Consider the following 24,018-nt stretch of genomic DNA (forward strand, 5'->3'; position numbering starts at 1 on the left):
AGTTACGTTTCCAAAATGTGTACTTTCGTCTTCAATGATACTGTATAGATTGAACAAAAGAAAGCTAAAGTAACACTGGAACATTATTTGTGTTGAAAATGGACGCTTTAGCTTTAAATGCTGTTAATTTTCTCATTTGTGTGATGAGTTAGTTTTACAAATGTTAAATAATGAGTCAATTGTGTATTTACCTTTCCATTTCGTATCTTTCAGGAGTGTATACGAGGTGATCGGATCGTCGCCACAACGCCATTATGAGCAGCATGAGTGCATGTAGAGAATCAAGTGGTCCAGATGCAAAAAAAATATAATAAAATAAAAATAAAAAACTGTCCTATTATCAGAACACCAAAATGCTCAAAATTTTACACTAGGCATGATTTAAAACATATTAACTTGAATAAATTTATCAACAGCAAATGGACCTATGCATCCCACGGCATTTCTCTCAAAATCATGGCTGCCGATATATCAAGACTGAATATTCGTGGCATTTATCGCAAGGTTTTGAAACCTCTGATGAGAAAATTATGAAGTGAGACTATTGATACTCAAGAAATTCAAAGTCATCCGGGCTTCTGTGGACATACTCAAAAGATTCCAGCTCAATTTTTACTGGCTTCTAAAGATATGTTGTCTGAACAACCGATATGAAATCATTATATTGATTGTACAGAAATGTTTATAATGTTGTTTTTAAAACCATATGAATTTCGTGAAGATTTAAACTTTTTCCCATCAATGACATTTATATACATTTCATTCTTCAGTGTGGTTACTAGCCACGAAACCAAGATGTTCGTCAATATTGGCAAATTGAAGAAAATGGATTATATCCAGGTAAAATCGGCAACATTATGTACTTCATTTTTCATCTTCTGTTAATTTGTTCTGTAAGAGTAATATATCTATTGTGATACATAATTATTATAAACAATTTATGGATTTTTAAGCCCTATTGTTTCCAGATTATGAATCGCATGTGTTCCTGTTATTTATGTAAATAAAAAAATTTTTTAATTTTTTAATTCGTAAGAATACACTTTCATCTAACATTTCTATGTAGCAGATGTGAGTTCCATTTTAAAAATGAGAAGATTTTAGTAGAAAATATTTTATGCTTTAGAAGAGGCAAATTGTTTAGTCATTGATATTGTTCAACTTTTCGAAAGCAATTAAGTGAAAATACTAAACCACTAGCTATGAAGCTGTGGATATTTCAAGTACATTGGTTCCCAAGAACTCCGGACGAACAAACGTTTTAGATAAAAGACGGAAGAAAACGACTTCTAAAACAACGTACGAAAATCAGCAACACCTCAAATTTGTCTACTGTGGCAAAACATCTGGATTATTTTGATATAGCGATTGCAATCAAATAGCATTTTTGATGTTGTTTCATTTACAGCCAGATGAATATATCAACAGACCAATTTTCAGTTTCATGCAAGAACTATAATATAACAATTTTCCTCCCTTCTAATAGTCAGTGACAAAATTTCATTTGTGCGAAATAGTAAATCCTCAAAATGTCCGGATATGGAACGTGAAACAAGTTGCCATTTACAGTCAAAATATATCAATATTTCAACGTTTGAAAAGATTGTGATGCGTATGGTCGTTTCTCAATATATTGCAATTGTAGTTCATTCCCCAAATGAAACCTGATGTAATAAACTTAATATTCCAGCAAGGTGGAATGAGGAAACGAGGTGGGCCTGATTGGTACAGTGAGGTACATCACTACCTGAATGCTGAACATCACAACCTGAATAATAAATTATATAAAACGTACTTTAAAATTCCATTGTTACTATATTTCATTATAATACTTTTTCACAATTTTGAGGTTTCTGCTTAGTATTCATCAGCAATAATATGCATTTTAGCACGTATATTATATTTGTGACAGGAGCTTTTACTACAAACTTGTTAGTAAGAAAGGGAAATGTTATATCTTTTAACAAAATAAAGCAAGTGATCTTTATTAATTTTGTAATGAATCACAATTTCTGTTCGTCATATATTGAATTAAAATTACAATTTTAAATAATATAATTGCATGAGATGTGTATTTTATAAAATGTCGTATTTGAATTCGTGTAGCAATTTTAGAAAAATCCTTCTCAAAAGCTGTTCTGCCCTTTGAGCAAATAGTTCTTCAGTTATTTACTTTTAATAAATAATGTAATCTTAATCAATTTAGCAGTTATTTCCAAGTGAAGGTTTGAAATTCATATCTTGAATATTGTAATTTCATTTATGATATATATTTCACAAATTGATGCTGACATGTTAGAGACCAACAACAACCTGTGATCCAAAGATGGCCGAACATGTGATTCGGTATTTTAACGGTTTTATTTGATATGAATGATACAGTCCACTCCCATGTCAAAAATCTACATGCGTCTCCATTCATTTATGCATTTGAAGTCTCTCCCGACATTTCGATTTCCGAATCTTCATTGCCAACGATAAACATTTGGAAGATTTCGCTACAAAATCTTCGACTAAATTATCTCTCTTCCAACTATCCTAGCCATGCTGAAGTAATATACGACACCAAAGCATATGTACAGATCCTATAAATGGCAGGAGATTCCATGCGCCATTCATATGAAAGCATCATCTTCTTGAATCCTGTCATATCTCTTACTCTACTGAGCAATAAAAGCTGATGATCTTTCGTAATGATGAGACATTATCATTTGACTCTCATTTGGCTTTTATTCCCAGTTTCATTAGCGCTGGACCAAGACAAGTTGCCAGACATTCCTGAAATAGTTTGAGATTCTTTCGTTTATCCCTTCACCATCTCTTTATTGAAAATTTCTAGGAATGCCTAATGCAGGAGGTCCTTAATTTATTCATTTTAATATGAAGGTGTAGAGTAATCAGCAGTAAATACTTTATACCACATATTAGATTTATAACGTTTTAGTTATTGGATTACATGTGAAGTACCTTTTGCAAAGGTTTTGCTAGTGGATATCGAAAACAGAGGACATTTTGAGAATAGAATTGTCGTTTCGTTTGCTGTATTGATGTTCATTACATTTATTACTTACCTGGAAAAAGCATTATTCTTTTTGTAATGAAATGGGATTTTATATCCTTAAGTCTAATAGGTTTGTATTGAAAAACGCATTTGCAAAAAAATTATTTTCTTCGCTTTGCTACAGATAAAAATGGCAAAAAGCCAAACTATTGGTCTCATTTATACACTGCAATAGGAAACGTAGAATTCTAACTTAAATATGTCTAAATACTTTCATTTGCGTAATACAAACCAAAGTGCTCTCATTAAATAATAGAATTACTTTAAATGCGTTTATTATTAAATGTTAATCTCTTACAAATAATCAATAGGGACATATATTAGAAAACTTCCCTTTGTTCTATAAATGCCAAATCATACTTGGGACTTACAAAACATAATTATAACTGAAATATTCTACTTTATTTCGAGCAATCAAAATATCGTTTAGAGAAAACAAAGCTATTTTAAATATCATATAAATAACATGGTATAATATTAAAAAAATTATATACATACCATTACACTAAAAGAGCGTTAGCTCAGAAGAGCTATTAATTTCGTTTTAGCATTTTACTTCGATTCACTGTAAATGTCCGTATCACTTTTCAAACGTTTGCCAGCAAATATTATCGTCCTGTGTTATATTTTAAGAAGTTAAATAATGACGAATCCACATAAATGTACGTACGTTTCTCTCATTGTGATAAATAACCGTACCTACAGCCATCAAATTTTGAATAACGTAATCCTCCTTCGAATATGGGCATCTGGAATCCCAAATTTGGAATCTGGAATTGGTTTTATTATGGATTTCATATTTTGTAACACTAAACGAATTTTTGATTAAGAAACTCAAGCATTTCAAAGCGAACAATGGCAACACTGTATTGGGAAAAAATAGTTTTGTGTCCATCGCGCGAGACAGTATATCGGAAATTCTAAAGGTATGCTCATTTTAAAATTATTTTGCGATATTGCCGTTGAATTGAATTTTATGGTTTATGTTCGAAGAACATGGTATTTAATAAATAAAGGTAACATAGAAAACGTTAAACAAACACACCTTTGGATGTAATTTTATTTAATTTGTTATTTATTTAAATTACATGGCTTTAATCAAATTCTCTAAAAGTAAAAAACTAATATTTTTAGCCGTCGTAATATTCTTTGTCATATCTAATAAAAATAAAATTGTAGGATTGCAAACAATAGGAGATTTTAAATCAAAATTATCAAACAGAAATTAAGGAACACTGATTGTCATTATTTTAAAGTATGTTATTTTAATACTATTATTACGCTTCGAAAATTTTATTCACTATTTTTCATATGGAATTATCCCACGATTTTAGTTTTAATCACATACAATCAAGGTTAAAGAATATTTATTACTTTACAGCTCACGATTATGATTAGCGACGCTACGTGCCGTACCGAAGGGGCCCGAGTACGAATCTCGGAAAAGGCATGAATATTCTTAAATGTAAATTGTCTGTGCGGCATGGGGTACTCTAAATATGCAGAAAGTCAAAAGTCCTCTAGACAGGTTGTGGTAGGGGAAGATGGGGTTAGACCCACGGACCTGCACCTCCCCCGATACACTTTCCATCAAAATTCGGGTGGAACTTCGTGAAGTCGTACTGTCGCCTGTACGGTGCCCAAGGTTTTTTTAACAACGACAGCAGCAATCTTGCACTCCTTGCCACAATGAATTTCGGGGGCTTGTTTTGATGTTACTGTCAGGCAATTGAGATAAGTCACGGCAGCAACAACAACAAAACCTTATACAGAAAAGTAATAATGAAAGGAAATGATTTAACTCTGAATGAAAGAAAATATTCATTCTAATCTGCGTAATATTACGTTAAAAATTTTCTGAAAATCGAAAAGAATTTAAAGAAACCCATGAAATTCAGCGAGTTATGTTAGAAAATGCGTACGACTTTCATTTTTACTTCCTTGTACGAAGTAAAAAGAAAGTATTGTAATCGCGAAAAGTTTCAGGCAGCATATTTCAACGAAAATATCTATTTTGACCGCTATCGAATGCAATTTAACGATGTTTTTGCGTAGTATCTGTACATAAGGATAGAATAAAATACTCTTTTCCTCCAAAAAAAATTATAAAACTGCTTTGATATAATAATTATAAAAATTAATAATTATAAAAATGAATTCTGAAGAGAATTTTTCGTGGCGTTTGTACGAACGTATGTACGTATCTCGCATAACTCAAAAACGAGTAGCCTCAGAACGTTGAAATTTTGTATATAGGACTGCTATAACATGTAGATGTGCACCTCGTATTTTGGTTGCAATCGGCCGCACCAAACGTACATAAATATATTTATATATATATCCACTCTGTTACCCGGCTCAGTGATCTCAGTTTCTTTACTCTTATATTTTTGTAAATTGTACATTTTTTTGCTTTAAAAATGATTGAATTATGTTGTTCTTATCTTCCGGTTAAGGTTTTTATGCCTTTAGTAAATATGTATGCAATATTATTAGAATTATCAACAATTTTAAAGTTGTCTAAGTGCCGCTAAGCCTAATATTTTTTTTATGGCGGCCATTGCTTGTTTACATTTGAAACAGCAGGATAGTGGATTTATTGCCATTCTAGAGAACCTTAGCTTCGCAACAACAAAGATAACGCCCTCATTTATTATTGCGAATTAAATCATGCTCAATCTTTTCTGGAATTTTTTCCAGGAAATAAGTGTTCAAGATTTATTTCGTAATTAATACATATATTTTGAGTTTTTATGTATTTTTGCCTTCTCGCGAAGTGAAAACTGAATTAATTGAATGAGAAATACTCAATCGTCTGTGAAAAACTGTTTCTTTTTTGTTTTGTTTGCTTAATTTCTTTTATACATCGTTCTAGCTTTATTATAGTATTTGAATAGAACATGTGGCAACGATTAGATAATTCTTTAAATGATATAAATTTTGTGCATTCTGAGTTATAATATTAACGAAATATAATACTGTTAAGTGAACCTAGCGCCAGAGTGTCGATATGGTAAACAAACAGAGTGAATTTTAAAGAATGCATTTATTCTATTGTGGTTTATGCGCTGTCGGCGAAGTAGATTTAATTCAATCCAATAAGTTTAAATTAAATGCAAGAAAAAATGCGTATAATTTAATATTCCGTACAAGGAAGTCATGGGGTGTACACATCAGATTTTTTAATATATGCTTTTAGACTACCTACTTGCGTCAAATTCCAATGTCTACCATTAACAGCTGGATTGCTAAACAATGATGTGTGGAAAAAATTCAATACTAAATAAAAAATATCTGAATCAAATTTTAAAACAATTGCATGAAATACTATATTGTGATTGGAAATACGTAATGCATAAAACATTTCAAGAACTTCGGACCGTTAGAAGGAAGTAAACAATTAATTTAAATAGCTGATTCCACAAACAAATAAACAATCCCAGTTAAATAAAACTGAGTAAATATAATGTAATTTTCTCTTCGTTGCATGAATGTAGTACTTCTGCAGGCTATGATTACAAGTAAATACTATCCCATTTCATATTAAACAATTTTCGCATTGAAGATCTCAAATATGTCTATATATATTATTTACATAATCGAGAAAATCGGGCAAAAGACTTGATGAATGACAAAATCAGTATAAAAAAATCTGAAAGGGTTCAGATTTTAAGGTCGTCCAAAAGAATTTATTAAGATTTTTCTACACTCTTGCTGAGCTCACAGTCTGCCAGTCTGCTACTGCACTCACTCCTGCTGATCCATTTCTTTTTGTCTTTTTAGCTTTGTTATTAAGCATTATTTTCTTCGCACCTGCACAACAGTTCAACAGCAAATTTATAAAAATTTTAAAAGCAGCACGTTGTAGAAATCCCGATGAAGTGTTAAGTGTTGGCATATATTTTTGTATTTTGTTCAGACTTTTCTCAGTTTATTATATCAATGTATAGTTAATCTTAGTAAGAAAACTTGTAGAACTTTTTGTCTTTTTATTATTAACGTTTTGTGTGTTAAATTTATAAATTAAATATCAGAATTATGCCACGTAAAATTCAGTTGAATAGCAAAAAAAGAAAATATTTAGAAACAACATATCTTTAAATAACAGCGAGGAAACAATCTTTTAATCCGTTCAGTGTTGCCACTACTCGCTTTTAAATCATTGAGTTTCTTAAAAATTCATTAAAGCTTATAAAATATGAAACATAAAATTAGAAATTCAAAATTTGGGCTTCCAGCTGCACAGGTTCGGGTGGAGCACAACGTTATTGAAAATTTTATGGGCCTTTGTACCGTCGTTGTTTCACAGTGCGCGAAACTTGCGTGCATTCTTGCGGATTCTTTGCTATTTAATTTCTTTAAAAGTAATATATGGCGGTAATGTTTCGTGGCAACAGTCTGAAAAGTGATTCAGGGACTATTAGTCTTTGAGATAATAAATTTAACATTGCTCAGAATAAAGGCCTGCCGCAGCCCTCTACAGCAGAGTAAAGGTCTATCTGCCATTTATATTAGTTCTATTACCTAATATAAACCCTATCTGTCAAATTGATACATATTTATATTCATTTTGGGAAAACAACAAAGAAACCTGTTTACAAATGTTTATTTCAAAGCAGGAACATCTCTAAAAATGTGGAGGAATTCTTGAAATAGATTTATTATTTATTCTTCCCTCTTCTCGGGTATTTATAATTTCATCATACAGATTAATGTTTAAAAACTGATCACATAAATTTTTAAGAAATGAGAAGATTGTAATATGATTATCTAAAAAGGTTATCTCATTACTCCCTGAGCTTTTCGTGATTAAGTGGTTAAGCACGGTCAAGCACATTTAGCTAGCAATGGAAGATTCACTACTTTCAAAGTTAATACATGGACACATAAAAAGATAATGGTACTTTATCTTTATATTCTGGATATTTCCTTGATTCACTTGTTGGATAATAATGATATGCTGGGAGGCAAAAACATAACACATATGCTTTCAGCATTTTTGCTAGCATATGATTATTTTGATGTTTCGAGGATAGATGTTTCTGTTCTCAGATTCTGGTTCCTAACACCGGAATACAACTTACAAACGCAGTTCTTGCATCGATAATCTTGAGCATATCCTATACCATGTCCATTATACTTTCGATTGCAAACAATGACTGTGCCTGTATCTTAATATCAATGAGAATTAGAAGTTTATCTATTCTCAAGTAAAACAATTGTAAATCTTATTACTTACCTAGATAGAATGAAAGTACAATTTAAGCATAGTAACATAAGTGTTACTACTTCTGTTATAAAGAAAAAGATAAGTTTGATGCTAAAGAGCATTTCTGAAATTTATGAACCTAACGCCTTTATATACTATTATTGAAAAGAACTCTTACTGAACTAATATTCTTGAAGTACTGTTTCTTAGTTTGCCCAATAAAGAACATAATCGCAACGTGCATCAGACGTCCCCCCATCTGATTTATTTTGTAGGATTTGCCAAACCTAAACGTAAGCTATCATATTAGCACTTAATCTCGAAAGCTTAAAACATTAGATTTTCTTTTGCAATTAAAATCTTGGCACCATAAATATTTCTTAACATCTGGGTTAATGCAAAATACTTAGCAGATATTTTTCCTCATCTATAATCTATTACTTAAGAATAGGCATTTCAAGGTCATTTCTTCCCCGCAAACTATGCCTAACAACGATGGCAGCGACAGCTGCGGAAGAAAATTCGAATCTTCTTTAATTTGATAAAATCCCATAATTTCCTGTGTGCGGTAATCACGGCATACGCTCTGATTTCAAATGTGGGGAGGGTAGCTGTAACCTTGAAGTGCCTATTTTAAAGTAACACGCTATAGTAGCTATAATGCTAAAGCGCGCTTAAAAAAAAAAAGTGAAAAATATCTCCCTGCGTTTTTTTTTTTTTTTTTTTTTTTCATCTTGAGGAATTCATGTCATTAGCAAATTGTTATACTTTCAGAATGTATAATACAATATTTTATTTAATGCTTAAACTAAATACGTATTATTTGTCGAAATACTACGTAAATTTCGACTTTTTCTATTATTTTACTATCGTACGGAACCCAAAGTTCAATTTAAAGTCTCCAACATTTACATAGAATCTATACTTTTTAACCAATAGTTATCTCTGTGTACTTACATTCCTGTATTACATAGATCACCTAAAGCAGCTATGAATCTCATTAATTCTTAAAAATTCAATTTGGAAGTTCTATTGTAATATTGATTTCACGTTTCTTATTAAAATTCTTTATTTTCAAATTCTTTAATTTATTTTTAGGTCCACAGTTTTGTCTGAAACATCAGCTTGAGGAAGGAAACGCAACTTCTAGAAAGAAAGAAGACTGTTTCAAAATATTGAAATGGAGTATATTTAATATTCGTATGAAAGGAAGTCCAATATTTTAATTTATTAAATGTCCTTTTTGCATGTGTTTTGGTTGTTATATTTTTAAAATATTAAAATAATAATTTCTTTAATACTTAGCGCAAATTTTGGAAAATTGAACTGTTATCGTATTCAAAGAGAAATTACTGATTTTTTTATTGAATTGTCGTATTACATGTTTCATACTTGTAACATAACAATGGAAATGTAAAAAAAAAAAAACGTATTCTATTCAAAAATGTTACAAAGTTTTCATCTGTTGCTTTTATTTTTTTTTCTAATTGCAAAAAAACGTAGATTACAATCCTTTTATTATATTGCTCAACTAAATTAATTTCATACGAATCTTTCAAAACTTGAATGAGTAAAATCCTATATTTTTTCTAGTTACTACCAAGAAACTTAATCAGTACAAAAAACATTCTACAATAAGATTTCCACAAAAAATTATAACATTGTATAAAAGAAACTTTCTAAGAACCATTTCCTAGTACAAATAAGTTCAATTACAAAAAGTTCTTTTTAGGAAATATACTAAAATCAGTTTCTTTTAGAAATAGACTCGGTTGGATATTTTGTAAACAACAGAAACGCCAAAAGAGTTATCTTTCAGGAAACAAACTCAGTTTGATATTTTATTATGAAAAAGAAAATGAAAATTTTCAAAAATGAACTTTGCAACGTTAACAATAGCCGAGGAAAACTATTGCACTTTTTTATTTTCAAATACATTTTTGCTTAAAACCTAACTGTACCAACTAAATAATCATTTTTCTTTCAAATACCCTTGCATGTTCAATAACGTTTCCCGTTAAACACGTTTACTTGATTCAGAATTTTATAGTTCAATTATTTCATGTGTTCATTTTTAAGTTTCCATTGTGTGTACTCCCTTCACGTGTGTTAACTATTTATTTAAACATAAATATTTAATGAAATATGTTTTAGTTACTAATATGTTGTACAATAATTTAATTTTTAATGAAGTTTTCCGCATTTAATATTTGACGGGAACTAAAACGCTTTATAATCTATTTTTGAATGAATAAAACGTTTTCTGTAACTTTTATTTGTTTTTGTTTTCAGGAAAAAAATTTTTGTTTTAAACTTCAAGCTTGCATGCTAGCTTGAAATCAAATGTCTTGAAAAATTCGTGAAATCAAATGTCTGTCATTGATTCAGTTATTAATCATCATATGAAAATATTTGGGAAAATACTTAAATTTTATTCTGAATAATTCATGAAATCTAAATTGGTATCACGCTAACTTTCGAAATTAGTGTATGTATTTGGATTACTTAATTATTTTTTTATATTACGTAACGGAGTTTAGTGTTTCAACGAGTAAATAACTTCATAAAATACAAGTTAACAATCACGCTAACTAATATATACATGAATATTTAATTTTATTATTCCCTAACAGACACCAATTTAATAAACAATTGAGTTCAATTTTATTCTGGAAAGTTCTCTATAAAAATCTATTCTTTCCGCTTATTTTAAATATTTTATAGCTATTGCTAAACTATTTAATTTCTATTGTTAGAATGTTAATTACAAATTTTAATTTGTAATTCTGCAATGGCGTTTCCCATGTTATCAACAAAAATCGATTTGTTTCAGTGTTTCATGAAAAGAATTGATATTTTAACTCTCATTAAGTGAATGAATATTATTTTATTGAAAACGAGTTTCTGCTGATGGCCTAGTGCTTCGAGTTCAGTGAACATGAAGCTGATGTGTAAATGATTATGACTGTCTGATAATGATCATGACAGTTAAAAGAGGAATACAGGGTGATACGCCAATATGTACATTTCATATACTGTTTGAAAAATATGATTATCTAAAGATTAATAAAAATGTTTTTATGAAATATCTCTCGAACTCTCTTTTCTCGTTGTTTTCATTATCAAGCCCCTAGTAAATGTTAATGCATTGTTTTCTTCAGAATGTTTACATGCAGGCATGGAAGTAATGAAGTGATTTTATCATATGTGCCTAAAATATGCACATGGTAGTGCATTAATGTTTCAATATCTGAGAAATCTAAACTTAATTGAGTACAGTTGTAGGGACACTGCCTGCCAAATTAAGGATCCGCCGCAAAACTATACCATTTTGTGAACTCTTATTTCGTATCGCAAATCATTAAACTAGTTTAGGCCTTTCAACATATTTTTGTTTGGTTCTATCTCTTATTTCTACAATATGTCTTTTCAAAAACATATTTTTTACATTTTTACTTTATTTTTAAACCTTTTTTTTTCTTTCTTTGAGCCATAAATGCACTTGTTTGCAAAAATGCTTTAAATATTTGATCTTTTTATTAACGTTTCGCAGTTTAAGCTTAACACGCCTGTGAGAATGGAGTTTTCTCACCAAATTTTTTGTCTTTACGTTTCATCAATGCAATGTGTCTGGAACATCTGCTCTCTTAGATTAATTTTATAAATCAGCGTCACGGTAAACACAAAAGCATAAATGAGATTACTCATACAGAGCACATGGCTATGATGAATACTATATTATGTCATTAAAGAATATATCCTCAGTTGGGTTAAGTATTAAATTAGATCTTAAGTTTCAGATTTATCCATTAGGTATTTTGTTTTTATTTGAAAACATACAGACTTCCCGTACACCACATATGTAAACACGGGGCTTACAGAAGTAAGTTGACTAAAACATTAAAAGTTACATGCATACATAAAACGAACAAAAACAGAGAACAGCAGTCTGGACTTCACGAAAACAGTTACTGCGAACATTTTCAAATCGTTCTATAAGCATAATCTAGGGCCATCAAATGTAAGGCATGATGAAATCAAATGTTCCACATCTTGAGGCACTCGTTTTCAACATTCACATAAATTATTTGCAACATATTCGGTCTAAAAGTCAACTTACTTCTGTAAGCCCCATGTTTTACGGTAAACGACGAGAACTTCTCGTCCTCAGTTTTTTATGTCAGAACCATTTATGACGAGTTGCACTCGTCATGCGTTAACATGTTTTTACATGCACAATATTTATACACCTACTAATTGAGAATAAATTAGTAGAATAATTATTATTGTTAAATCGGGTGCGAACATCGGTCAGTATATGTATTTAATGAAAAGATGTGTTGTGAAATAACACCATAATAAATATCAGAAGCGAAAATAATACATCAAATTGGTTGGAGAGTTATGAAGAATCAGAAGAATATGATATATATGTAACTGATAGCAATAATGTGTATTGTGTGAGTATTTAATTACGGCAAAGCACACTAGGGCTATCTGCCTACGGGGAGGGATGCCTTCGTGGAGGACTTTCTAAGGGAAACTGGCTCGTATACACGTTACACATGGGGAAAACCACGAAAACACCCATGCAGCCAGCCCGTTCGCGGGATTCGAACCTCGGGCCAAACTACCAGTGTTCAGCGACTTTACCGCTCGGCCGCTGGTGGACGATAGCAATAATGAAACTGTTTAATTGGTGAGAGTGAAATATTACCCAAAAGTCGAAACGTGTTAGTTACCTAATAAATGGCAACAGTGAACATTCTAAAATTGAATAATATATAAAATACTGTTTTTTCATATTATAATTACTAGTCTAGTTTTTCTACGGAGGGAATCAAAAAGCTTACAGACTTTACAATCTGCATGGCATTACTCGTTATTTATAACTTATTAGTTTCAGAAATCTTTTCTAAACTGCTATTTCATTTGTAATTAAGTTTAAATGCGAACATTTTGTTTCTCAATTTGTTCGCAACCATGAATATGAGCCCAAATTTTGAAATTAAAAAACTTGGTCAATTTTTGTCTTATGAGAATGAAACCTATTGTGCTTTATTTTTCGAATGAGTTTGAACTTTCATTAAACATAACTGGTATAGCAACCGAATAACGATATAAAAGTTAGATTTCGTAAATTTAACTTTTGAAATATAGTGATAGGTATTTTTAATTCAGCTTCTCGCAAGAAGAAGAGCAAAAATAACTTAGTATTTTATTTACGAATGAACGCGAAAGTTTAAAAAAAACTTGTATTCAGGAGCACACTGAAATGGACAACTTACCTTTGAAAACAAAACAAAAAATTGCTTAAAATTTAATTAACTTGGAGAAAGATTTTCTTAAAATAAATAATTTTTAAAAAGATTTTCTTAGATAAATAAATTCGAAACTTTTCGGCTTGGAAACATCTTACAATGAAATGGCTTGAGAGAACTTGTAAGCATTTTAAGTTTTACTAATGCTTACTTTAATTTAAAACTTTGCTATCCTCTCTGATTTTCCATTTCCGGCCAGAATAAGCCGAATAAGAATCTTATGCTAATGAGTTGCAATCTATAAAGGTATTTAAGAAGTGGCTTACATAGACACATGGACACATATACAAGACAGATTATCATTTAGAAAATAGTAAAAGTGTTAATTCGTGCTTATTCACTGAAAAGTCACTATCAAAATTTTGGACCGAAACATAACGTCCCTTATTTACGTATGTAAGTTGGCATGAAGTAAAAGTAAGACAACGTTGCAATTGTAGAGCCATCTTTTGAGTAAGATAGAAGATAAAAGAAAAACAATAAAAATTATAAGACATATTTAAACACTTTAGGACAGGAATGTGACAAAATGAACTTAGGCGTTTTGGAGATATGAAGGATTTTATCTGTAACACTTTTCAATAATTTCAATATAAATATTAATTTTGCGTCATTTAAAATAGAGGCAGAACTCATACCAAACATTTACGTACTCAGTTTTAAAATATTAGTTGTAAAGGGGAAAAAAGAGGCATTAATTTCAGAGCTTTTCCAGCACTATAACCATTATACTGCAAACTTAAAATATTTGAAATCTATTTTAACTTTACTGGATAAAATTCAGTTCATCATTGCACATTAACAACTGTACATGTTAACATTTCCTTTTATTTATAGGCAGAGATGTGATGACAATGGAATGTCATCAAATATATAGATATTTTGAAGAACATCATCATTTTGTTTAATGATGGTGATTTCTTAAAGTATCCACAGATATTTCTGGGTCTTGTAGTTAATGTGAATTCTGTCATTATTTGATGTTTTCGATTAATCAGTGTTTCGATTTAAGTGCTTTCTTTAGGAAACATAAAGAGAAAAGCATTCAACTGCTTCTCTCTGTCTTAGAGTTACAACAGAGAAAAATTACTGGATACATTGTTTCATTTATTTTCTACCTTGTTGCGATTTCCAAATACCGTAAAGTACTTCCTTTTTTCCCTTCGAAGAAGTAATAAATTCCTTTTCGATGTCTTTCGAAACAGTTCATAGTGCGTAACATACCAAAAATATTTCTTTTTAACAGCGAACTCTATAGCTGTAAAATGTCCGTAGATCTTTTAGATTTTTATCTATTTATTTTTTGTTTAATGCTTTACAATTTCTTATTCTTATTCTTTATAATTTCTTAATATTAAATTCTAATCATTCTCACTATTTTCATGAAGTGGGTTAGAGCTTTATAAATGTTTCTATCTTGGAATTTCATTACGTGGCTTTTTAAATAGGAGCAACACGCAGATTAACTTTTATTTGACAAATAACTCAAATAATGCGAATTCTAACACTGCAGGCCAACAAATGAAAAATGCGTTCACCAAATACTCATGTCAGACAGGTAAACTACCTGTCGTCTCGGATCAATCCCTTGAATGGTTTTCAGAGTAAACTCTCTAAACTAAAAATTCGCTGCCCGTTTAAGCTCAACTAATCAATCTACTTTCCATTAAATGTCAAAGGAAGAAATAGAGAGCAGACAAGAATTAAATCAAATTAACATGTTAACTGAAATAAATTTTATAATGTGTTCAGTGAACAGAGCATAAGATGGACACAAAGTGAAATTCTTATGAACTAAACCATAAACTACACTAAATATAATAATTTGAAATCAAAATAATTGTAATTCGCTGATTAATTGGGAATTTAAGAGGAGCTGTGTGAATATGATCACATAAGTGTGATCACATAAGTCTTGGCAGTCATGTGCCCTGACACAGTTATCATGAGGCTAGCAGAGTACCACGATATGGCTGCCCAAACCATAACAGAACCCCCGCCATGTTTCACTCTTGGCAACAAGCAGTCTGTATTATAGGCTTGAGATGGCGTTCTCCAGACGTAAACTCGGCCAGAAGTGGGAAACAATGTGAAAGAAGACTGACTCATCAGACCATATTACTTGCTTCCACTGCTCTATAGTCCAGGCTTTATGACTTAAACACCACCTTTTACTGTTACGGGCATTAGCATCACTGATGAGTGGCTTCTCGATTGCAGCATGGCCAGCAATTCCCTGTTTATGAAGCTCCCTTCTAATTGTTTTGGTACTCGCAGGGTTCGGTAACACAATATTCATTTCAGCAGTAACTTTTGCAGCTGTGGTCTTCTTATTTTTCGTCACAATTGCCCTTAATGATCGTCTGTCACGATCACTCAGGACACACTTTCGTCCGCGCTGTGATTTAGCAGATGATGTTTTTCCGCTTTTCAAATATGCGGAATAAATCTTCGATACAGTACCTCTTGAAACACTAAACACCTCGGCTATCTTGCTTACGGAAGCACCTACCATACGTGCTCCAACAATTTGCCCACGTTCGAAGTCTGTTAACTCTGACATATTGCAATAACAACCTCACATAACAGTACTCCGACAACAACTGAACTGTTTAGCACATTTACGAAGTTGTATATGTGGCGTCAGTAGTCAAAAACGCCAGCGCCACCTACATATTTCATTAAAATCAATCTTTCTTTTCAAACATGCATTTCACAAGGTGTTTCCATATTTTTGTCCATCCACTGTATGTAAAAAATTATTTAAATTATTTATTTTTAAATTTTGTGTTGTAACTCATTTATTTCAATCTGTTAATAAAACAGATTTTTTAACGCATTCTACAACCATTATTACTTACTCTTATTCAAAGTAAATATTCTAAAGACATCTTAATTTCTTTGAAATTTTTGCACATGAAATCAACAGGTAAAAACTACACTGAAAGATCACAGCGAGAGTTCACAGTGTTCACAATAATTCAAAAACTAGTTAATGTGCAACTGCAAATAGATTTTTTAGCATCAATGTTAATGCGTTTCATGTGGTATTTTCAGAAAATAATACGCCAAGTATAATTTATATAAATTTTTCTCTATAAACTTTTAATATCTTTATAGATTTAGATATCACTATCTCCTAAATCTATATAATGTAACATACATAAAATTCTTTTCTCCCATAAAAGTTTATAATTTTGAGTTGAATGTTTAAGAAAAGAATTAAAAATAATTTAAAAAACTCAGCAGAATATTTCTTGCAAAACAATAAAATATTTTCCGTTTTAATTGCTGCCAAATGTCCCTGCGTAGAATTTTTAAATTATCGGTTCATGAGAGGGTGATCAGTAAGATCTGATCCTAAGTATGATACCCTATGATACCCCTGTCTGAGAGATGATCGTTACTTAAGGAATGATCAAACGGAATAAAATAGTTATTTCGTGAAGCGCACATGGAATGTGTCATTTTATTACTGAGAGGCTGTTAAATGTTGGCAATCAGTGATTTTTGTTAATATTGAAAATATTAAGCATTATTTGGTGATCTAGTTGTTCCCAAAAGAAGTCACAACACCAATACATGTTCGTGAAACATATTGTAGCTTTTGGAGGTACAGTACATTCCTACTCCATCATCAAAAACTAGATTATCATCTTTCAGACACGAGAAAGCGTCATTCGAAAATAATCTCACACCACGCCACAGTGTGATGGGATCAGTGAAGAAATGTGTGTCTCAGTCCATAAATATGTGATGTAAACTAGATGTTTTTCAGATAGATGCCAGGCGTTTGACGTCACAATTGAAAGACGTCAATTCGAATGCTCTTAAGAACTGTTCTCTATGATGAAATCTGATTAAAACTTCGGTTCACGAGTAATATCAGAAAGTGAAAAAGGGCTTGATCTAAACCAGAAACGAAATATGAAAGCATATTGCCGAATCATAATGGATCTCCACGGTTACACCATTTTAGAACTGAAATATTTATCTGGAAAATTGTAAACATCATTTTTTGACTGTAAAGGGAAAATTAAATATGAACTGTAAGCCCCATAATTCCTGTATTATTATCATGACTTGTTTTCTCAATGACTAGCCATAAAGGTAAAATGCTTTCCCTAACTCATCAAAAATGCGTTGTTTTTTACAATTGTGCTCTAGTAGAAAGCTTATATTTACAGTGCTAGCAAGAAACGTTGATTTCAGCTTGTTCCACATTTACCACTTTCCTCGATACTGGCATCAAATAAGCAAATTTTTCTAGTTTTTTCCCCTGTGGTTTGGCCTACCAGCGGCCGAGCGGTCGCTGAATACTGGTAGTTCCGAAGTCCGAAGTCGCTGGACACTGGTAGCTGTATTGCGTATAACCATACAGCGACCGTTCCTGTGAGCTTCGGTCCGAAGTTCGAATCGAACGGGCTGGCTGCATGGGCGTTTTTGTGGTTTTCTTTCATGTGTAAGGTGTATACGAGGCAGTTTCCTTTGAAAAGTCCCCCATGAAGGCATCCCTTCCCGTTAGACAGATAGTCCTAGTGTGCTTTGCCATACTTAAAAAAACCAAAACCATTTCCCCGTGGTTTGCGCTACGACGACGATGATAATTTGAGAAAGACTAGTTTAAAAGATGTCATAAAACTCATTTTTTTCTTCTGGCATTTAGCTGATCACTCTACTAAGTACATTGAAGGAAAAAGGAACTATGTAGAAAATTGAAAAAGTAATTTTGGATACTTAACTTCTGCTAGGAGCAAAACGTATAGTATGTCCCATGTATTGCGTATATCTAGTTGTTCTAGTACAGAGTATATCTAGTTGCGTATATCTAGTACAGAGACTGTTCCTGTGAGCTATGTGCACCGATGCGAAAATCACGCTCAAATCCTCACTTCCAATAAATTTTTAAGTACAATTGCGATTGAAAGTTACCTATGTTTTAACTTGGCTATACTTCAGAAGTACTCGTACTTTCGAATTCCCTGCTAAGTCATCATCGGTGGAGTAGATTGATCGCGGAAAGAAGAAATAGAATTTGAGGGACAGCAGCGCGGAAAATGGATAGACTTCTCAAACTTTTCTTGTCCTAGAATTTGCAATATTTCGCAGCTGAGTATGTATACTGTACCAGCATTTCTTAAGCTGTGATTTGCGACACCAAATAGAGTCTCAAAGCGAAATGTTGGGACTACAAAAATTTAATTTAGCTATATGAGTTAAAAAATAATAAATGCAATCTCTTTACTATCTTGAATTTAATGTATTACACTTTCTGTGCAGAATGTCTACTATACAATTGTGGTACTGACTAAATTAAGCTGTAAATCATATTCACATATTGACAAATACCACCAAGCACATCATTATAGCGGCGTCGCATTGCAATTTCAGCATATATAAATTAATTCATAATCAAAATTTACCGCAAAAGCAAAGTATTTTAGTTTTTTTACCCGACTGTGGTGCTTATTTTTTTAAATAATGATTACTTGGATACTCGTATGGTATGCAGTCGTTCAACTGTTACAACTTAGCAGCTTTCCTAATGTCGATTGAAGTAATCTCGGGAGTGAAACTATTTTTAAAACAATACGGGAAAGTATCTAACAATTATAAAAGAAACTGTAAAGAATAGCTTTAATTCCGTGATTTATTTCACATCACCGAAAGGTCTTCCTTTAGAAAAATATTTGATAATTTTCGAAAAATATGAAATGATCAAGGAAGTTTGCGATAAAGATATTAGTCTAATCAGTTTCAGTAATTGTGCATATCATCTCCTTCAAGATGGTAACAAGAATGAACGTGTGAACTAATTATTTTATAAAATAAATGTGTATATTATATTGAGTGTACAAGTCATGAATTTGACACTCTTTAGTTTTCACGGACAAATGTAAATTTGTCCGTGAAACGGACAGATCACCGTTTTTAATTTTTCTGTCTACCATTTTTTAATTTTTGACAAGAATGATTTGAAAGAATGATTTCAAGATAGCCATTGCAATTTTACAGTCAACTGTATTACCATTTACATGTACTAGCTAATACAGCTTTTTGGCATTATTATAAGAAATGATGAAAATTACTATCACTTACAATAAGGTTCATAGAGGACACTATAACTTAGACATTGCAACTATGCGTTCAGAATTATCATTATTACACACACACTTCTAATGCGTGTATGCATACATTTTTTTCCATTTGAAAGAAAATACAAATAAATATGTCCGATAAACTCGCTCTAATTTTTTTTTAATATTATGAATGGTCCAGTGGCATTGTTTAGGATTGGAAACGACGAATGCTGACTGCAACACGTGGAGGATTGTCCAAGACAGCGGTTCTCAACCTTTTGACTAATGAGTACCATGTAAACAAAAACTGAAAACATTTAGTACCACCACTATAAAGTACTAGTACCACCACCACTCTTGAGCAAATCTCAGATCGCATAAATTTGCGAGTCTTAGAGAAAAACTCAGTTAGGATTTTGGGGTTTTAATTTTTGAACTTAATAGTTAAAAATATTTTGCTTCTTTGAGTACCACCTATTTTTCTCTTGTGTACCACCGGTTGAGAACCCCTGGCTAAGAGTATGGCGACAATCATGAACCCGCTGTGCCAGGCTGAAAGGCTTACGCTGTGAGGCTTACAAAGTCATAGCGGCTCACTGATAATTTGAAATATTTTTTCTTGATAACGTTTGCCACCTTTGATATTTTAAGCTGCATTTCAAGAGTTCAAAAGGGTAGTGGAGGACTTAGTTCCGATATTTATGCTGCGAGTTAAAATAAGCTCTTTAGTTCGGTGTTTGACAGTTTATCCTGATCCTTCAGTTTATCTCTAGTTTGACACCTTTCAGTTTATACTGATATTCCTCGGCTCTGCTTTGCTGTTTGAAGTTGATTTAGTCTTAGTTTAAGCTAAAAAGCCAGTCATTAGAATTCTTAATTTATTAGTGATTTGTTACATTCTTATTTTCCGTTACGTAGCCACAAGTGGGGATGATTTGTGAGCACGACGTTTGTGCATCTGTTTTAATTTAGATTTGATAAAAAGGTTATTTAAACTCTTCTTCTGCAGTATTTTGTTCTTAAAGACACAGCGATACTTCGCTACTCAGTCTTCAACATAGGGTTTAAGAGTGTATGCTCCCAAAGAGTACACACAAACTCTACAACGTATCTTCTTGCATTCGCCATTTAGATGGAAATGAAATGTACCAGTAGGACAACTGATCCTGTCACAAAACCCGGTTTTCTAGCAACTAATTTGTGGAATATTTACGGAATTTTTCCTGTTGAGATGAACAATAAAAAGTTCAACCTTAAATCGAAATAAAGCATTTAGAATATTCAGGAAAATATGCGCATGCACATATTCCATCGCTAGCGCTCTTAACTTCATTTAAGGAAAAATCTGAAATTTGATAGATCATATCTCTGGAACACTTCTGTAGACTCGTTGAATCCATGCCTTAAAGGTGACAACCATTATCAAGGCTAAAAGAACAAAATCTTCTTACTGATAAGGTAGTTATAATTCAAAGACAGTTAAGCGTATCATGAATGAAAGAAAGTGAAAGGCAAACTTAGATGGCAATCTACCTTAAAATGAATGATTTATTTCTTTTTCTGTTGAAATTTATTCTTAACTTATAAGGTATTTCTCCCGACTTCTTGGCATGCCTTCGTGGTGTGGTGGTCTGCACGCTGGGTGCGTATTCCAGAGGTCCGCGGTTCCATTCCCGGCGAAGACGTTGCTCATTTTTCATCATTCCTGCTTCCAAATCATCCTAATATCTCTATAAGTGGCTGTCGAACTAAATGGGTGGTAGCTGATGATTCTCCTCACCCAGGATTTGGCCATTCGGTCCTCAAAAACCCCAGTCGCCCTTTAAAAGAAGAGTATATGAGGTATTTCTCCCGCCTACGTGGTGTGGTGGTCTACATGATGGCTGCATATTAAAATTTATTCCTATTATTTTATACTCCATATTTATTCGTTTTATCTTTAAGAATATAACAGTATTTTCTTATTTTTCTATTTGAATAGCCATGAATAACAACACCTTTGTGGGTGTAAGATAACAAAAAATGTATATTTTTTTATACAAATGAGTAAATAAATTTAGAGTACACTTTTCATTTGCTCTTTTAATATCAAATGCCTACAACATTTTTTTTTCAATGGCGGGCGCTTGCCTATGCCGGCACCGCCCACTCCTAAGGCCAGATGTGGTGGTCTCTTTATTATAGAGGCACTTAATATGTGGGCCACCTTTGCCTCCTATGAAGGGACAGACAATTTTACATTCATGCCTTCTCCAGAATTCGAACCACGGCCCTTCAACGGTCAAGCTTTCTTAACCACTGTACCATCTAGAAGCAATGCCTAAAACATTAAAATGGCAAAAACACATAAATGTAACAGTAACAAATATTTATAATTTTTTTTGCGTTTAGGTATACCAGGGAAGAATATTATCTTAGGAAACAATTTCAGTGAAACTCGTTGAAATATATGTTACACATGGAAAGAAACCTCAGGAGGAGTCTTTTACGAAGATTACACCTGGGATGTAACATCAGTGTGAGGAAATAAATATCTCTAGTAGTAATTAAATTAATTAACTTTTAATTAAAAAGTACTTTCGGTTCTATCTTGAAATGCCATAGAGTGGTAGGCTGAAATAATCTTATCACGTCTAGTAAACATATAATGATATTTCAATTCGATATAGTACCAACACTTAAATACGTAAAACGTAAAATCACATAAAATGAAATCATGGTTATGTTTTATATAACACTAGAAAATAATAACAAATATTTACAAAAATTCATGACGAATGTGATTTTTACAATAAAAACACGTCAGGACAATCATTTCAAATAGAATCGCTCACCAGCGGCTGAACACTAAAACCGTTGAAGCGCAATAATTCCACCCGGGGTTCATTAAGATGAATGGTTTGACTGCATGGAGTTTCTATATTTTATGTAATTTCGTTATTTCCCTCACCCCCCTCGGTTTAAGGCTCGTTGGGAAAAGATGTGTTGTAATCTGTTTTTAGCAGTCTTATCTATTCAGCCGTTGTTAGACACGGAATAGCAAGAAACATATCAAAGTTATAATCTGAAGAAAGCCACATTTCAAGCTTCTGGAACTAATATGCGCATTTGTTTATAAGCATATATTGTTCGTTTTCTGCTTCTAAGAGTTTTCGAAATATTTTATGATTGTTTCTTTTTATGTTGTTTGTACCCTTTCGTATTTCGTTTTTCGAATTAATCAGTTACAGATCAGGTTGTAAGTGATTTTTTTTCCAATTTGCTTCATTCCTTCTTTGACATATAATGCCCCGTGACAAGACAAGGGACAAGATCTTTGAAATGTGGTATATTTCTAAGGTTAAGATCCAGGAACTATCTAAGGATAGCCGCATGGGAGTTTCCTGTTTTTACCTTCTATATTGCGAACACTAGGTAGTTTCACTTAAAATTATCTTCTAAAATCATCCATTTTAAGCTAGATTGCCATTTCAGTTTGCCTTAATTAATAACCTAACCTAACCATCCTCTCATATGGCCTTATAAAATTTTATCAACATGAATACTCCTTTGTTAATCGCAACTGGGCTATTCCTAGTTTAAAGATAACTTTAATACTTGTAAAACAAACCTTAATGCATTTTGGTAGATACAAAACCAATGGGTGTATTCTCAGAAAAAGAAAGAATTTGGTAGATCTGCAAGAATACTTTTTCCTGTTGATGAATACAAAGCTCAGCTCTGTTGTTATCTGCTGAAAGGTGTAGAGGAGCAACTTTTTATGTAGAAAGTCTCAAATGAATATCGCATTCGCATTTGTTTAAAAAAAATCACATTTCATGCATCTGTTCTTTAATATTTGTTTCCAAATTGCAAATCTAAGCATATCACAATCCGTATCCAGTTAGTATATATTCAACTTATTAAATCATGTGAAATTACTAACTGTTTTAAAAAATTAGTGCGCAGTGCTCTGGAAAACAAAAGGGTGTTTACTTATACCATTTATTCAATTTTCATACAATTATATACTAATTTAGTAACTTGAATGTAATCCTACAAAACGTTTTACGTATAGAAAGTTATACATTTTTAATTAAGTTTCAGAACTAATTTTAAAATAAAAGAACGAGAAATGAAGCTCGACTAACGAATATTTTTAATATCCAGAGTACATACATAAATACTATATTCTACCATTTAGTGAAGTAGTTCTTCATTACTGTTATTCCTGCTTATGCAGCAAAGAATTTAAATATATCTATCTAATAGAAATAACGCCCGTATCAAATACGATTATTATATTTAAGAAAGAACACGTACCCATTGACATAAAAATTCACACACCAAAGAAGGAATTGTCAGAAT

At 31.9% G+C, this 24,018-nt stretch overlaps 1 protein-coding gene across 3 annotated transcripts in view; it reads left to right on the plus strand.

The window, feature by feature from the left end:
- The window catches only part of LOC118195157 (protein turtle-like), a 1,209,650-nt gene extending 1,198,292 nt beyond the window's left edge, over positions 1 to 11,358 (plus strand). For 2 of the 3 annotated variants that reach the window (XR_015043000.1, XR_015043001.1), the window contains 2 exons: positions 214 to 840; positions 9,369 to 11,358. Coding sequence is in view for 1 of the 3 variants with exons in the window: in XM_085823517.1 (XP_085679643.1) it covers positions 9,369 to 9,386 (18 nt within the window). In the remaining 2 variants the exon portion in view is untranslated. The remainder of the gene's footprint in view (positions 1 to 213; positions 841 to 9,368) is intronic. The other variant, XM_085823517.1, reaches the window with a different exon arrangement.
- The last annotated feature ends 12,660 nt before the right edge of the window (positions 11,359 to 24,018 follow it).

The sequence above is a fragment of the Stegodyphus dumicola genome, chromosome 9, assembly GCF_044657685.1.
Source record: "Stegodyphus dumicola isolate Sdum_Otavi_A_Nest chromosome 9, ASM4465768v1".
In the NCBI taxonomy this organism is placed as follows: Eukaryota; Metazoa; Arthropoda; class Arachnida; order Araneae; family Eresidae; genus Stegodyphus; species Stegodyphus dumicola.